Source organism: Lichenostomus cassidix, chromosome 4A (genome assembly GCF_008360975.1).
Source record: "Lichenostomus cassidix isolate B80296 chromosome 4A, HeHo_3.0, whole genome shotgun sequence".
Lineage (NCBI taxonomy): Eukaryota > Metazoa > Chordata > Aves > Passeriformes > Meliphagidae > Lichenostomus > Lichenostomus cassidix.
Genome location: NC_139485.1, coordinates 1,127,971 through 1,145,973, shown reverse-complemented (window position 1 = coordinate 1,145,973; position 18,003 = coordinate 1,127,971). Strand labels below are relative to the sequence as shown.

The 18,003-nt window shown below is 49.7% G+C and overlaps 1 protein-coding gene across 1 annotated transcript; it reads right to left on the bottom strand.

Annotated features, from left to right (window-relative positions):
- Positions 1–7,578: 7,578 nt before the first annotated feature.
- On the bottom strand, positions 7,579–17,246 carry LOC146437238 (uncharacterized). The gene is made up of 9 exons (XM_085059987.1): positions 17,054–17,246; positions 16,049–16,162; positions 13,295–14,980; positions 12,621–12,720; positions 11,865–12,013; positions 11,595–11,707; positions 11,004–11,093; positions 9,825–9,947; positions 7,579–9,318 (listed from the first exon to the last, which is right to left on the bottom strand). Exons 1-9 carry the CDS (start codon positions 17,112–17,114, stop codon positions 9,124–9,126), a joined length of 2,631 nt encoding a protein of 876 aa, XP_084916113.1. The 5' UTR covers positions 17,115–17,246; the 3' UTR covers positions 7,579–9,123.
- Positions 17,247–18,003: the final 757 nt, after the last annotated feature.

Here is an 18,003-nt window from a genome sequence, read left to right as displayed (position 1 = left end):
CGTGCCAGCATCTGGAAGTGGAATTTAGTCAGGCTCTCCTCCCTGCAGATACCTTAGCACAGCTAAACAACCTGGGCTGGTGAAGGTGTCCCTGCCCATGGCAGGGGCTGGAATGGGATGGGCTTTAAGGTCTCTTCCAAGCCAAACCATTCCATGGTTGTGTGATAAACACTTATTTAATGACTGGATTGAAGTGCCAGCTGAGGTTCATCACCACCCAGCAGAGGCTTAACTGTAAGGCATGTGGTGAAGTCCCACAACACGGAACTCCTCTCATGTTTAAATACCTTAATGCTTGAAAAACGACTTGAACTTCCTGAGCAAGTGAGGTTTGTTAATATTGGCTAAAAACTTCAGGAACAGCAAAAAAATCCCAAGAAAGTGAAAAAGGAGAAGGTCACTTCTTGACCTGTGATCTGGGACTGTGTTAGAGCATCTCCATGTTGGTGCCATGGGATGTGTCAGCTCCAGGGAAGGATGTGGAGTTCCCCAGCTGCCCCTTGACTGCTCACACCAAACAGCCAGGATTTGCTAAATCCAGGCAAGGATGGAAAAGCTACCCCTGGAGCTCTGTAGAAGGTAAATGGGGCATTTGATGTGTCAGCCCTTGAGGAAAGCACTGGGGAGCACCGTGATTGGAAATCAGAGATGAAAATAGAAACAGATTGAAATCAGAGACGAAAATAGAAACAGATTGCAACCAGAGCTATGACAAATCCAGAATTTGTGCTATAAGTGCAGCAAGATAAGAAAATTATGGGAGTTTCAAACCATGGCTTCATTCCGGGGAGAACCAGGATCAGTATTTCCTTTTACAAGGTGCTTATGCAAAGAATCCCTCCCAGCAGAGCACAAAGAAATCAATAAACTGTTTGTACTTACAGGCAGCTGACAGACAGGGGTGTAAAATTTAATGGACTAATTGAGTTTTTATGATTTACCGAATAAGAAGGCAAACAAATTATGTTAGAGGAAAAAGAAAACCCAAACATTCACCATAGTCTGGGCTGCTCACTTTGGCATTTGCGTCTCATGAGTGTTCTGGTGACTCAGGAGTAATTATGGGTCAGAGGTGTTTGCTCTGCACCTGTTTTCCACCATCAGGTGATATAAAGGAAAAACAGAGGCTTTTATTTAACACAGTAAACTGCACAATCAGTTTGTGCAAGGAACAAGCTCCCACCTCTCCTTGCTGCAAAGAAGGAAACAAATTTGATTTTTCAGTGTTGCCGCTAAATAAAGAGGATTATTTCCCTTCAAAAACAGATTTGAAGCAATCATGGAATCCCAGAAGGGTTTGGGCTGGGAGGGATTGTAAAGATCACCCAGTTCCCAATCCCTGCCATGGGACACCTTCCACTGGATCACATTATTTGTGCCTTGCATAAATATTGGGAATGTTGGGAATTTCTGACCAACATCACTGGAGGTTGCGGAGCAAAGATTTGCTGGTTGAGAGATCACAGTAAATCCCAGATAAACAGCAAAGAATGAATGTTATTGTGAAATACTGCAGTTCACAGCCTTTTAACAAATAGGCATTTTCACAGTAGGAATATACTGGAGATTCCCCATCCCCGGAAGTGTCCAAGGCCAGGCTGGACAGGGCTTGGAGCAGCCTGGGACAGTGGAAGGTGTCCCTGCCCATGGCAGGAGATGATCTCTTAAGTTCCCTTTCAACCCAAATAATTCTGGGATTCTTTGCTTATGTTGTTGACTCTGCCACTTTAGCCGTGGATTCCATATGGTGGAATTCATCAGTAGGCTCTGAGCACTTCCCAGGACAAATTAGGCTGAAAATGTCTTCGATCTCAACCCCCACAGGTGAGAGCAGCACCATGCTGAGACTCTGACACACAAACTCAGCACAAGAAAGTTGGGAGCTGGAGCAACATCTCCATTGTCACATTCCCACAATACTTCCCAAGTAAATACTTCAGGTCTTGACAGCCTCTGCTGGTGTTTCTGCAAGTTTAGAGGGAAACAAACACACCTCCCTTAGATCAACAACAGGAGCCGCCAATTCCTTCAGTCAGGCTCTCTAAACACAGGGGCCTTTCATCAGAATTATTGCTAATTTTTAATGCCTCTTGTTGTGTTTTCCATTAAGCTACTCATTGGAGAAATCTCATTCCCAATGGGGAAAGCTCATTTCCCAATGGGAAGCAGCAATGTCAACCACAGTCAGGGGTAAAGGATGAAAACCTTGTCATATTTGCCCCTAAATCTCTCCCGTGGGCAGTTTTATCCATTTCCCCCTTCTCATCTTGGTGTTTGCTCCAAAGTGAGCTGAGCTCCAATGAAATGGTTTTCAGGGATGGCAGGGAGGAGCAGCCCTTGTGTGTGCAGTCAGATGGGAAAGGGAAGGAGGTGCAGAGGCAGACGTGGGAGAGGAGGCTTTAGGTAATAAGACATTACTTTATTAATTATTTTATTAAAAGAAACACTGGTGAAAAAAGCTGGTGCAAAACTGAGCGTTCATATTTTCAAGGAATTAAATTGCACCAGCATCAGTGGGATGCAGGACATTCCATCTCTGCTCCAGCAATGATGCTGGAGCCTGGGAAGGGAATATTGAGGGATGACCATGCAGCCCTCCTGGCCAGGCCTGCTCTGGGACCAAGATACCAATGGAGGGTGACAGCACTTTTGGGCATCACCACCACCTCTGCGGTGTCTCCTTTCTCAGGAAAGCAGGATTTGCTCAGCTCAGCTTTCCAGAGAACTGGATTTCCATCTCTGTCTTGGTACAAGGAACCAACTCATCCTCTTGCTGGGCTCTCAGCTGGAAGCATTCACCAGTCATGGTTTGGTCTAAAAATAAGAAAGTCCTTCCTAGGTCAGGAGTTGGTGCCTCCCTTTCCCGGAGCTGCCCCACATCAGGCCAGCGCTATCTGGTTTTGGTTCTGCCCTGCCCATACCTGTCTCCTTCCTTCTTCTTGGGGTTTCTTTTAATGGATTGATCAAATCATTTTATTTGTCTGATAATTTTATTTGTCTGATAATTTTATGAGGCAAGAAAATACACCTTCCTGGAGGCATTGAGGTCACAGCTCCGTGAATTTGCGTTTTATCAATTTAAAGATAATTTCGTTCAGAGTAGCAGGAAAAAACCAAGCTGTGGAGACATGTACACAACCAACTCCTACTCATCCACCAGGAACCTGGTGGGACTCACTTCCTCAAGGGGAAAGAGGAATTGTACTGGGCAAAGCATGTCCAGAAAGTTCAAAAAATCTCCAAAATCTGTAGCACTGCAGAAAAGGCGACCTCAAAGGATCCACTCTCTGCTGTGCAAAACCCATTTCAGTAATCCCAAAACTCCAGACAGGTTTGGGTTGGCAGGGACCTTAAAGCTCGTCTCATTCCACCCCTCCATGGGCAGGGCCATCTCCAGGGGACCAGGCTGCTCAGTGATGACCCCCTGGAGCTGCTGTGGTTCATATCAAAGGTTTAGCAATGAAGAGTGCTGGACAAGGCTGCACCTTCCTTTGATTCACATCTCATGTCTTGGGGAGCCAGACCTTGGAGGTGAGATGGAGAACAGGATCATCATGAAATGGAAAGCCCAGCCAAGCTGTTTCTGTGGCCAAGGAGCCTGTATTCCACGTCCCAGTGGTCATGGAATCATGGACACATTGAGCTTGGAAAGATCACCAGTCCAGCCATCTGGACTTGGTTTATTCTTCACTCCCAAAGCAGCAGCAATCTTCCATGCCTGCTCCTCCCTTATCCCGTCCTTATTCCTCACTTCTTTTGCCATTTCTAATTCCCACAAGAGACTCCTGTGCTTCCAATTAGGACTCGGTAGGTTTTGCAAGGAAGGAGGGCCTGGAGGCATTGTAGGGTTGGGAAGGAGGGGGATGGGGATCTGTGGGACCCCTTGGGTCATGCAGAATCTGATAACCCAGTGTGGGACAACAGGGACCTTGGGAAGGCTGCAGGCACAGCATGCCAGAGGTGGTTTGGGGACTTTGGGGAATTCTGAGGAGATAAGGTGAGTGTGGTCAGGTAGGGTCAGTGCTGCTGGTATCCATCCACCCTCTGGGTTCTAAAGAATTCCTGAAAGGAAACTAAGGTCCTCTAAGGAATTTTCACTGAGTGCACAGGGTCATGCTGGAATCCACAGCAATGGGAATGATCACCTGAGTCCACATTAATTTAGCAGATAAGAGAGTGATTTTGTGGTGTAAACCAGCAGTGATACACAGCAGGTCAAAGAGGAAGGGGTTGTAGCATTTCCAGTAACTGGTGCCGTGCCAGAGAAGGAATTTGGAGTTGGGTATTTACTGAACCTCCTCACGGAACAGTAAACACCTCACAAAAGGCCCATGCTACTTCCTGCTGGGTGGGTCACACGAAAAATGGGGTGTGAGAATGAGGGTGCTCAGGAGGAAAATCTCTTATGACGTGCTGTGTTTTGGTTCTGGGTAACCTGGGTGACCAAGAGAAACCAGTGGATGTCTCTAAATTTGGGATGGAACCCTGAGCCCCTGTTCCCCTGAGAACTGCAGAGAGCCAAGGCAGAGAGATGTTCAAAAAAACCTTCTGCAGCAGGATGTGAGAACATGAAGTTCCTCAGAGGTGCCTGGGCCATGGAGGGACCTCAGTGACTCTGTTTCACAGCTGTGGGGACAGATGAAGCTCTCTCAGGACAACTGTCCCAACCCTGACATCCATCTCATGGCCAGAGCAGAAGAATTTGCAGAAATTCCTGGGTTTTGCTATCTAGAAAGAGATAATACTGTCACTGAGATCTCTGTGTTTTCCAGGAAGGAATGAAAAGTTCTCACAATATCTGACAATGCCGAGCCTTTGAACACAAGATTGTCACTCAAGGTATTTATTAGAGCTGCAGAACTGGATGTTCAGGGCAGACCTCCCCATCCAGCCCCACAAGACCCCCTGCCCTGACTGCTCTGTTATCCCTTGGGATCCACTGGCACTGAGGTGACAGTGATCCCATAAACCCACCAGTGTCTGCCCAAGCATGCAGCTCCCACAGACCCTTTCCTCCCTCAGCCGCAGCTGGCAGTGTCCTGCAAAAACAGGGGATGGAAGTCTTCAAATCAGAGGGGAAGGAACATGATGAAGTCACAACCTGATTTAACTAATCCCATTAATTATTGCTAAGTCTCAAGAAACTCAATTTCTGAAAAGCTGCTTTTTCCTCCAAGACTTTGTACATAATCCATTTATTCCCTAGGGACATAAGTTCTGTGCTGCTGTTCAGAGCAGGCAGCTCCCAGGAGCACCAGGACTCACAATGAGGGAGATGTGCAGCAAATGACAAAGAGTTCTAGGCCAGGTTAGACAGGGTTTGGAGCACCCTGAGATAGTGGAAGGTGTCCCTACCCATGGCAGGGGTGGAACAAGATGAGGTTTGAGGTCCTTTCCAACCCAAAACCATCTGCAGTTCTGGGATTTAACAGAGTTATTATCTGCTTTGGATCAGGGCCCAGTTGCTGTCACCCAGCCATCCCTCTGGCAGGAATGTGGGGACTCCAGGATGGCTCTAGACCAGGTTGTCCAGCTGGACACCACAGCTCAGTCACTCTCAGGTGCTAAATCCCAGCTGTGTTTTGTGGAGAATCTGGCCCAGGATTTTGATGTATGGCATTTCTTTGTTGACAGAGCTGGCAATTTGATGATTTTGCTTTAATAACCCCAGACTGTTGCTGGGAAAGGGAGGAGCAGCAGGAAGAATGCAGTGAGGTGAGTGTGACATGAACCTGCTGCATGCCATGTTTGCAGGAGCTGTGCCCTCAACCCTGCCAAGATCAGGGGGTTGGCTTTGACTGAAGATCGCTCAGTCAAGCAGGACTTTATTCCTGCCTTTTCCTCCACTCCATACCCCATCCCAAGCCAGACTTTGACTCTTCAGGGGAAAGAACCCAAGAGTCACAAAACCATAGAATTGCTAAGGTTGGAAAAGATCTCCAAGATCATAGATTTGGATGTTCCCACCCTCCAGGGTTCCCCATTCCTGGCATTTCCATAGGTTGGAAGTGGCCAAGGGACATTCCTGCCCATATCCCAGGATTTCTGCTGGGCTGGTGTGGCTCCAGCCGTGGTTGGAAGCCGCCCTTCCCCTCGGAAGCGCTCTGCCCACCCCAGCCAGGCGCACCCACTCCAGCAGCACGTCCTGGGCGATGGCACTGACTCAGTTCCTGTCCCTATGGCACTGCTCTATTCTCGAAGGGTGAGCTGGCTTTTTCCTGCCACTGGAAAATACACTTCTTTTACATCCCTTTTTAATCTTTTTTCCATTGACACGGATGTCTAGACTCCACAAAGGGCAGAAGGAAGGTGGGACAGCCCTTCTTCCCGGGTTGTTTCCAACCCCAGTGGGATTGGAGCCTTGGCTGGCTCACAAAGAGCCCCATTCATGAGGCAATTTTGTCTCCCAGGATGACCTTTCAGGCCTAAAGATCTCCAAGACATTGACAATGCAACCAAAATTGGTTTCACAGAAGTCTTCTGGTTTTATTCCTCCTGCAGTGGAGGTCTGAGGACCTCATGTCCCATTCTGTTCCTCTTATCCAGAACATGGAAAGGGAGAGATTCCTTCCCCTTGAGCAGGACAGGAGAGGAGCAGCACCAGAAGGGCTCAGTGAGGGTCTCCCTTGAGGAGGCCTGGACAATCTTTTGTGACCATAACCTCCACTTAGAGTGATGAAAATACTCTTGTTGATACCCCAAAATAGATCTGATCTGTGATTTTTCTGCAAATGTACCCAAATATTCAAATGTTTCTCTCAGCCCTTTCTGACTGAAGTGTTTTGGATTTGCCACTTAACACAACAGCAACTTTTTCCTCTCTCCAGTTCTCTTCAAAAATGTTTTGCTTCCCTTTACATGCTGGGAAAACTGTGGAAAGAGTAGAAATACTTTTTTGCCTCGATTTAACTGAAAGATCCCATTTAAATCTCCTTTTCCCTGAACTGCTCCTTTCCGGTTTGCTGGTACACAGGAGAGCTGTGGGTGGCGTAAAATCAAGCCTGAAATGAAACCTTTCCTTGTCTCACTTGAGCAAAGTGAGAAATGCTTCCCCCAGTGTCCTGAGACTGAAACCAACATTTTCTGCGAGTAAAAACCAAAAAATATGGAAAGAAAGAGGAAAAATGAGCCCAGATGAAGTGTCAAGTGAAGAACAGAGTTTTTTGAGGTATTTTCAATTTGTGCCACACTACAAATTCATTATTTGCAGCTCAGGGCAGCAGCACCCCTGCTATATTTAAACCAGGGCACTTTTCCCTCACCAAAAGGCTTTGTGATGCCTCAGCACCTCTCCAAATTCCCACTTCATTCCACATTCCCTCAGATTTTGGTGTTTATAGGGTTTTCCTACTGATTGAGGGGTGAAATTCAGCCCTGGTGTTAATCAGCTAGCACCAGGGGCTACTGTGAGGAGTTATCTTCTCCCTCTCTCCTCTTCCCCACCCTGGAAGTGTCCCAATTTGATTCCCTCCTAAGATCCTGCTTGGATCCTGCATGGCCAGGAACCCCAACATCCACAACCCATTGGCCCACAGGATTTTGTCAGGCTCTGGCCACAGATGATTTCACAGCCCTGGGTGAGATCTGTTCATTGAAAATACTTTATTGCTTTCTAAAAACCAGTTTTAATAAACTCCAAGGAGATATAGGAAGTAGACCAGCAAAATTATTGAACACACTGAATTCTCTGGAATTTTCTCTACAGGAAGAGAGCCAGCTCTGTGAGGACAAGCTGAGGGGGGGTTTTGCCAGAGTTTGTGGAGGTTGAGCTCCTCCAACTGCACCGCATTTATTCTTAAATTCCAGCACACCTTCAGGCGAAATCAATGATCAAGGGATTGGTTTCAGCTGGAGTTTGATCAGCACCTTGCACCTGTGTCAGGTGAGAATAAGATCAGCAGTTTTTGGAGGCAGAAGAAGCCATAACTGCAGTGTTTGCCAAGGAAAACTTGTCACGAAGGTTTGAGACTCCTTCCCAACTCCTCCTGGTCAACTGCCACCACTCCACACTGCCTGTCCTTCCTAAAAAGTCCATATCCTCCCATTCCTACACTCCAGGAGCCATGTCCAATCCCACCATGTCCCAGTGATGGCAGTAAGGTCATAGGTGAGCACTTCTCCAACTCCTTCTGTGTATTTCAAGAGTTTGCAGAGAAGTTGGGCACCTGGTGAAGACAAATAACTGCCTGGAGTGGCTGGAATTCCTTCTTCTGAGCCTATGGAATTTGCACTCTGGAGGAAACACGCCATGAGATGGGAAGAGTTGGGCTGTGAGGCAGGAGACCAGCTCCTGGCCTCCTCAAACACACGGAGATTGCTCTCCTGAAATTCATACTCAGCAGAACATGGGAAGGAAGGGTCTTCCCTAAAGCTCCAGCACCTCTAAGGATATAATATAAGAATCATCCAAATGGGAACTCCACCCTGACACTGAGTGTGAAATACAGAAATGACATCTCAGGTCATGGCATTTCTTTGGAGGGTTGGGTTCTCCCAACAGAGGAAAGTGAGGATCACAAATGGGTGAGCTCCATTCTGAAGAGGACCTGGCAGGAGACACCCTCAGCTCCTGAGCCCACACTTTGCCAAGTCCATCAGATCCACCAGCAGCACCTGGACACATCCCTCCTCCTCTCCCACACGGTGTGGCACTTGGGGACATGGGTCAGCCATGGCTTTGGCAGTGCTGGGGGGACAGCTGGACTCAAGGACTTGAAAGGTCTTTTCAAACCTAAATGATTCTGTGTGATTCAAGTTTCACGCAGTGTTTTTCCCCCACCACGTAATTCTGCACCACTTCACCTCACTCCATGCCCCAAATCCAAGGAATTCCCTCCCAGTGACAGGGATAAAGCTCTGTAACCCTGGAGCCAGCCTGTCACCAAGAGAGCACTTGCTTTGGTCGTGACTGATCTCCAGGGAAAGCTGGCAGTGTCCGTAAGGGAAATTGTTCCTGCTGGGTGCCTGTGGTTTGTAGGGCAGCACCACGCTGAGATATGTGAGCAGAATCCATGGAAAGACAATGAATCACCCCTGCAGCAGGGAAGCCTCTCCCATTCCCCAGTTTGGCCCATATGGCATTTTCCAGCAGACGATGTCCTGGTGAGCACGGAGCTGCTGGAGTCAGAAGCGGGTGTGATGCTCACGGCCGGAATCAGGAGTGGGATCCATCCCTGGCTCTGCCAAGGCAGCCGTGCTCACCCCGTTGGGCACAGCATGGCCACCACCCTGGAGTTCTTCCCGACCTTTTGTGGGGCAAGTGCCACTGTTAGGGACCCCCAGGTGTTTCTTCTGCACCTGCTCCAGGATCTGCAGCACCTGCAATGAGGAAACACAGCTAGGAGTGGGGTAGGAATTGGGGGAGATCACTGATTTCTTCTCCAGCTGTTGAAATAATTAGGGAATCATAAAGCCATGGGGTGGATGGGACCTTTAAAGGTACCCCATGGGCAGGACACCTTCCACAAGATCTTCTCTTTCAAGTGTCTGGTTCAGTTTCGGGATGACACAAATAATTTCTGTGTGCTCAGAGGCCCCTGGAACAGGTGTAAATGGAGACCCTGGGGGTCCATAACCCTGGATCTCACAGCCCTTTCCATGGATGAATCAGCCTCACCTTGCCCATTCCCTAGCTATCCAGAGGTGTGATGGTGCTCTGGAGCAGGATCAGGACAGAGAAGTGTGGAGCTCTGCTCTTGTCCCTCACACCACGCTGGGATAACCCCTCGTGCTATCACAGACTTTGCCTCTAGAACTAGGAACCCCCAGGTTGAAACCCACTCTGTGGAGAAAGGAAGTGGAAATAAAATCCAGCTGAACTTTACCTGAGCCTTGGGGATGATGCCGACCCGGAAGAATCCAATGTTCCCACTGTCGATCTTGGTGCAGTCCACAACGGTGGAGGCAATGTTCTCTGGAGAAGGCCCGCCACAAAGAACTGCATCCACCTAGAAACAACAGATTTCCACACCAAATTCCCCTCAGGCACTTGGGAAAAGAGAGTGTTCCCTCTCGACAGCAAATAATTCTCATCAAAGGCAATATTGCCACTTCCTGCCCCACTGCAGTGACACCAACGCTGGATTTGAATGAACAAACCTCAAAGCAAAGACAGGGAGAGCTCTCTGGGGTGCAGGTCAGCAGCACAGCACAGACAGGTTTACACCAGCTGAGGAGCTCTGGAGAAGTCCCACCCACAAAAAAATGTGTATGAATTTTTGGTTTTTGAGGAGTTAGTGGTGGAAGATTTGTACTAAATCTTGTTTAAAGCTGCCATGAAGATATAAAATGTAAAACCCTCAGAATTCAGTAGTGAAATCGTAGAATCATGGAATCATTCTGAGTTGGAAGGATCCACAAGGACCATCAATCCAACTCCTGGCCCTGCACAGGACACATCAACAATTCCACCCCTCCAATCACTCCTGGAGCTCTGGCAGTCTCAGGCTGTGCCCATTCCCTGGGCAGCCTGGGCAGTGCCAGCACCCTCTGGGGGAAGAGCCTTTCCCTGAGATCCAACCTAAACCAATGGAAGACAATGAAAGACCATGGCCATGGCACTTCCACGAAATCTCTAAAAGCCAGGAATATTTTGGAGCATGGCACCAGTCTTAGACCAGCCCCAGCTTTAGATGGGAATTCCTGAGCTCTCACAGCCCAGTGCCAGCTGGAGCCCTGGCACATTCAGGCATCAGGATTTGATTGCTTGTAAGAAAGAAGGAATTTTTTATTGCTTCTATCATCCCATGTTGGAATATGAACCAACTCACGTTGCCAAGCCATAATTACACTGTGAAAAGCAGAAGAATTTTGGTCCCCACCAAGCGCTGTATTTTAAAATGGCTTTTTCCCTTTGATGCCAACATGAGAAGTGTCCACGACATTTTTTTAAATTAGATGCTTTCCCATATTCCTGATACCATCAGGAATTTCCTTTCCCCCCGATACAATTTGCCCTCTGGAAAAAGTGGTTGCATTTTTCCATGCCCACATCTCTAGGTTACCTTATCTCCCAGCTTGGCATACACTTGGTTGTGGTGGGTCGTGTCGGCCTCTCCCGTTGGGTTGGCTGATGTGACCACAATGGGGCCAACCTGGTGACAGAAAATCAGGACTCAAAGCTCTGAGCAGGATTTTTAGGATGAAATAGGTGAATTAACCTCTGAACTTCACCTGTGAGCAGCTGTGACTCTGAAGAGAGCTCAGTGTGGCTCACCCAGGTGAGGCACCTACTTTGTAGCAACTGCAGTCCCACCAAACTGTGTTTGAGTGACCAACTCTGACAAATTTAGGTTTAGGGATGGTGGCCATGACATGACATCTTGTTTCCCAGCCAAAGACCTACAATGTCTGTCCTAGAACAAGCAGAGCATCACAGTTCCTCTGGCCAATTTCTGCACCTTTAGTTATTCTGGCCTCAGAGAAGTGTTTTATGTTGGAAATGAAACTGTGTCTGTTGATGGCATTTTTCTGGCTTCCTGGCCTGGTGGTTGCTCCTTTTCCCCTCTTTGCTGCAATAAAATCCCTCCGAGCTGCTTGGAGACCCCAGCCCTTCTCCAAGAAGGAGTCTGGTCACCAGAGGTGCTGTGACTCACCAGGTCAATGAGGTGGGTGGTGACAGAGCAGTCAGGGATGCGGATGGCCACACTCTGAGGGGTTCCGACGTATTTAGCAGAGTCCTTCATTCCCAGGAAATCCACCCATTCACCTGCACCAAGCAGAGTCACACAGCACTTAGAGAGGTACAGCACTCCAAACACGATGATCTTACCAGAAATATCACCTGGCGTTGCAGGGGTTCGCAGTTTCAGGAATTTCAAACTGAAAGCTCTCCAGAGAGCTTGGAATTAACAGCATTTCCTCACCTCTGGGAATGACCAAGCTAATGGGAGATGGCCAGGCAGCCTCCATGAAGTCCCACAGGAGGGGTGAGAACAAATGCTTGGCAGGTTCCAATTGCTTTAGGCTGGAAATCCAAAGGGACATGGGGCGATCCTGAGCCTGGCGCTTGGACCTGGAAACAAGGCAGGAAAAGATGAGCCTGGAACTGAAATGGGGATTCAGTTTCCAGAAAAAGAAACTGTTGGGGAGGTCTAGAGCTAAGACAAGGTGTGTAAGCTCTGCCCCAGGTCACCAGTCTGGAGTAAAAGTAGGACTGTTCAATACCTGACTGGACAGAAAGGGACATTAATGACTATCCCAATCAGGAATGTCTATCCCAAATCAAGGCTTGAACTTCTTGTGTAGTGATGGGTAAGAATCCCAATGGCCCAAGTTCTAAGGAAGTTCACTCATACAAGCAGTCCCAGCTTACAGCAAGAGTCTGTTGTCACCAGAGGTGTTTTGTTGTGACAATTTGTACCTACAAATACATACAACAGCCTCCCGCCCCATTTGCCACTTCTCTGGGTTTCTTGAGGTGTCCAAGTTACCTGGCTCCATCAGCCTGCAGTATTCCAGAACACAACTCCAGCTAGTCCTCTCCTTTCCTCACCTGGATCTTTTCCCCACCTTGCTATTCCCACTGAGGCTGAGCTGTCTTGCTCTCGCTGTGTGCTGCAACCAGTGCTCAGTAGCAGCTCTGAGTCCTAGAAGGTTCTGGCAGCTCTGCCAGGACTCACCGGTGAGCTTTCTCCACGGCATCAGGCCGGCTGCAGGCAGCCACCAGCACATACACAGTGTCTGTGGGGATGCCACAGGTCCCACCGTTCCTCAGGATATCTGTTGGAATGGGAACAGGGCACAAGTCCTTAAATGACAGGGGAGGGGCTGCAATTGCCATGGCAGAGCTGCCACTGCCAATTTGGTGCTCTCATCTCCTTTTCCCAGCTCTGGCAGTGCATTTTCCAAGGGGACATCTGGCATTTAGGGGGTTCTGGGCCAGAGGTGGAGAGAGCAAGGACCAAGCATTTGCTCTGCTTTCTCTGTACAGACTTTGGGTGGTAACCCCAGTCTGGAGGATTCCTGGATCTCAGACCGGATGCAGGAAAAGATGCAGGAAAACAGCAATGAATTCACTGCTCCACTCAGCTCATGACTCCTGTAACTTGGCTCACTTCAAAATGTCACCACATTATCCCAGCTTCCACATCAAGGTCAGGTTGGATGGGGCTTAAATCAACCTGGGATAGCAGGTGTCCCTGCCCATGGAACAAGATGGGCTTTGAGGTTCTTTCCCTCCCAAACCATTCTGTGATTCTCTGATTGGAATAATGTCCTTTTAAGAGTGTTCTGCTACACAGCCTCCCAGAATTTCCCCTCCATCCCCACATTCTGCCCTGTGCTTTCCCCTTACCTGCAATTCTCTTGACTGAGGAAGCTTTCCTGGCAGGCAGGTGAGGGCACTTGGTCGCTGCTGCCCCGACACCACTGAGCTGCACCACGGGCCTCCCCAAGGGCAAGCAGCAGCCCTCGAAGGTGCTGCTGGAAAGGGCAGCCAGGAAGCAGTAAAAGCTGATCAGCCCAAAGATGATGGTGGCAGCGATGTCATATCCAGCGGGAAGGGCATGGATGGCATCCAGCAGGAAGCTGACAGCGATGAGCATGAACGTGAGGGAGTAGAAGAACCAGGCCATGTTTAGGAAGAGCGAACAGAAGATAATGAAGCAGTTGAAGAGCATGAAGGCAACGATGCCCACAGCTGCATGGAAGCTTCTGGTGGTGCCATAGAGGTCACCATACCTTGTCAGGCCCCAGATGATCCACATGACAGAGTAGAGGATGAAAGCAGTGCTCTCCAGGGTTTTACCCCGGGCAAAGGCCACTGAGCCACCCAGAAGCTTCAGGATCCCGCCAGCTACCACCACCCATGGAATGACAACGGTGGCAAGAGGAGCCTGGGGGTCTCCTGGGGTTGTTAGGGCAAAAGAAGCCAGGACACTGCAGGCATAGGCAAGGATTTCGGCATCTGCATACTTGGAATAGCCCAGGTAGGGAGCGTGAAGGTCTTGCCCCTCCCGGAGCTTCAGGAAGCTGCTGTGAGCAAGGAGAGCCTTCACAGCACCTTTCCCTGTTGGGATCTTGGCTGTTGCCCTCACATTGTACAGGTGAATCAGAGTCACCAAGGCTGAGGCCACAAAAATGGCCACAGCCACACCTTGGGGGCCACCTGCAAAAAAACCCCTGGGACTGCAAGCCAAAGCAATGCAGTAGGAGACAAAAACCAGCAAGTACAGGCCATCCACAGGGCTCTGAAGGGAGAGAAAAAGAGCCAAGACAGCAAAAAGAATGGAGAAAACCACCAGGAATGGGGTAGGGAAAGATGGCTCCTCTGACTGCCAGATGGGGTACAGGAGGCAATAACCTCCAGCAAATTTGAGGATGGAAGTGAAGCCAAAGGCTGTGGCCATGAGAACATCCATTGCACGGTAGGACAACACGCAGATGCCAATCTGGTAGGTGCCAGCTGCCCACAGCCAGGGCACATGGCCCAGGAAGAGCTTGTGGGTGACCCCCAGGAGCCTGCAGCCAAACACACAGGCTGACAGCATGTTCAGGAGCAGCCCGGGGGCTGCAAAGGCATTGCTGCTGCCACCGCTGCCTTGGCTCTGCTCGTGGGCCTTTTTCTCAGCAAGATCCGTGCCAGAGAGGACAACTTTCCCTCTGGTCAGGAAGTAGAGGATCCTCCCCAGAGCAAAGTAGCCCCCGACCAAGCAGACAACCAGGTAGCTGCAAGCCACAGCAGAGGGACCAAGTGAGGAGCTGTAGTGCAGGGCCACCTCATGGGCACTGGCGAGGGACACGGCGGCAGCCACCAGGGCCAGGACAGGCTCTCCACAGAGGAAGCCCACCATGGCCACCAGGAGCAGGGCCAGGGTGAAGGTGGCCAGGCCTGGCACCATGGCATCGCGGAAATCCCCCGGGCCAGCCAGCTCTCCCTGCCCTGCCAGGATGAGGATCACTCCATAGCCACACCAGAACGCTGAGATGGTCAGGCACAGGGACACCAGCAGGGAGGCATTCCTGAGGCTTCTCCGGATCCCTGGGGAGCAAATGGAGACAGGGCTGTGATTTCAGACAGCAGGACGTGGGAAGGAGGAGTTAGGAAAGGTGGAAAGCAGGATCACTAAGGAGGATGGATTGGCACAGGTCCTGCTGGATGATGGATTTCCCCTGGAGAAGAGAAGGCTCAGGGGGGCCTTATCACACTCTACAACTACCTGGAAGGAGGCTGGAGGGAGGGATCAGCCTCTTCTCCCAGGTAACAAGGGACAGGATGAGAGGAAATGGACTCAGGTTGTGCCAGGGGAGGTTTAGATTGGGTATTAGGGAAGATTTCTCCATGGAAAGGGTTTTAAAGCACTAGAAGGGGCTACCCAGAGCAGTGGTGGACTCTCCATCCCTGGAAGTGTTCAAAAAACACATGGCTGTGGCACTTGGGGACATGGCTTAGTGGTGACCATGGTGCTGGTTGACAGATGGAGTGGATGATCATAAAGGTCCTTTCCAAAACCCCTTAACAATTCTGTGATTTGATGGTTCTGTGATTCCATGTTCTCACTGCTATGAGTTACAAATAATAAATAATTCAACATTCATTCTAGAAAGTGTGGATTTTGCTCTAGGCAGTGATTGTTTTCTCTCCAATAAGTAGAGGCATTGTCTCTTGGCATTTACTCATGGACATTTCAATCCATAGATGCTGAAAGCACTCTCAGAAAGCCTGGGAGAGAAATCATACATTAAGTGTGTTATAACTCTGAGATCCTGGTAGAGCATTTGTTTAAAACAAACATTGATTTCTTTTCTTGCCTATAGAGAAAAAATTTGCTGTGCTGATGTAGAATCATGGTTGGGTTGGGAGAGACCTCGAAGCTCATCCCATTCCACCCCCTGCCATGGACAGAGACACTTTCCACTATCCCAGGCTGCTCCAAGACTGGCCTTGGACACTTCTAGGGATCCAAGGGCAGCCACAGCTTCTCTGGACAACACACTCCTCTAGGAGGTCCAGAGAGGCTGCCATGGTTTGTATCCTGTGGGCAAAGCAGACCTGGACATGCAAAGCTGTGGAGAGGAGGCCTTGAGGCTGGCCACCCCCAGATCTTACCTGCATAGGCCAGAAGAGCTGATATGATCAGCAGGAGAACTCCGAGAGCTGTGCTGGGGATCAGAGGGGTTGCTCGTGGGGAGCTGTAGAAATGCACAGCCAACAGCAGAGATCCTGTGGGACAGGGATGGGGAAAGCACAAAGAGCTTGTAAACTTGGCCCAAAACCCAGGTGAGAACCAGAGTGGACAGAGCAGGGGACAAAGGGAAAATAACAGTACATGATCTGCAAATTGTAAAGCTGAAGGAGCTGGGGAAGTATAACTTGGTTTTTGCCCAAGGTCTCACTTCTTTCTGGGTGCCTGGTTTGAAAAAACTTGAAATTAATTATTTGAGGTTGCCCAGAGAGCTTGTGGCTGCCCCATCCCATCAAGACCAGGTTGGATGGGGCTTGGAGCACCCAAGTCTTCTGGAAGGTGTTCCCTGCCCTTGGAAGGGGATGGGACTGGATCATCCTTGATGTCCCTTCCAACACAAACCACTCTGGGATTGTATGAAAGTGTTGGAAGGTGCTCCCCTGTTGCCAGACCAAAGTAAAATCCATGATTCCAGTTGTACAAAAGGCAGACAGACACATACACCCTGCAGATGATCCCTCCAGCCTTGTGCTGATGGAAAACCAGCCGAAAAATCCGGGAAGATGGAACACAAAGAAGGAGCAGATGAAAGGCAGTGAACGCAGAAAACAGAGCTGCAGGGAGAACGGCTGGAAAAGGAAAGGGGAGGAAACTGCATCCAAATCGAGATGATTTACTACCGTGACTATGAAGAAGTTTGGATTTGCTTCCCACCCAGCGTGGAGCAAGTACAAAACTTCAGGCCAGCCCTTGGAAGCCAACACAAATATTTTGTTGGCCGCCGAAGCAGGCGCAGGGATCTCTGGATCGAAACGCTTTACCCAGGCAGAGAAGGCTGCGGATAAACAGCCTCTTTAGCCCCCTTGGAAAAGGGGGGTGTCCCGGAAAGCTCGTCCCAAGCCCGTGTCCCGCCAGCAGTGGATCCCTACCTGCGGAAATGCCCAGCAGCCCGATGGAGGAATGCAGTGACTCAGCCGCGCTGTCGCCCATCCCTGCCCGCGCTGTCGCCCCGGCCGAGGGCTGCTCTGCTGCCTCTCTTTCCTCCCATGCTCTTTATAACCAAACCATCGCCGCTGCCGCCGGTCCTCCCTGCTCTCCACCCCTTTTCCCTACAAACCTCTTCTGTTCCTGCTGCTCTCTGCATGCGGGAGGAAATGCAAATGAAGCTCTGGCTGCAGTAAATTTGGGGCTGTGAGTCAGCGTGGGCTGCTGGTAGCTCCCTCCAGGGGCCTCTTAATTTTACTGTTGATTAACCCTTGTTCAAAAAGACACTTGAAAAATAAGGCTGAGGGTTTATTGCTGTTACTGCCTTTTTTGCTCCTGCCAGTGAGGAAATTACACTGGTTAAAATGAAGGTTTTTGCAAGCATCCACCTTGCTGGAGCAAACAAGCACTCTGCAAGCCCAGCAGCTCCTTGGGGACCACTTGTTTCTCCTCACACTGGCCACGGGCCTGCTGTTTGTCCCTGTCACAGCTCTGAATGCCTGGCACCAGCCCCCTGAGCTGGGCAAACCCTGGGCAGACTCAGTGTCATTCCCTTAAAGGTGACTGCTGTCCATCTGTCACTCCACATCCAGCTCATCCAGCAAGAGGAGCCTTGCTGGCTTTCCAGGTCAGGAGAGGAGTGTCAGTCAGTGCCAGGAGTGCTGCTGGATCCCAAATGGCCATGAAGGACCTGTGGACAGCTTCCTGCTACTTCTCATGAGGAGTGTGTGGTCAGGGCGTAAAGGTGTTTATGGATGGAGGAGAGGCTGCAGAAAGGAGTGGACACTGGCCTTGGGATCATGTTGGGTCATGGGTTAGGTGAGAATTCAGCAGAGAACTGTTCTGTGAGGGTGGATAGAGCTTTGATTCCTCTGTGGTTTTGTTGGTGGGTGAT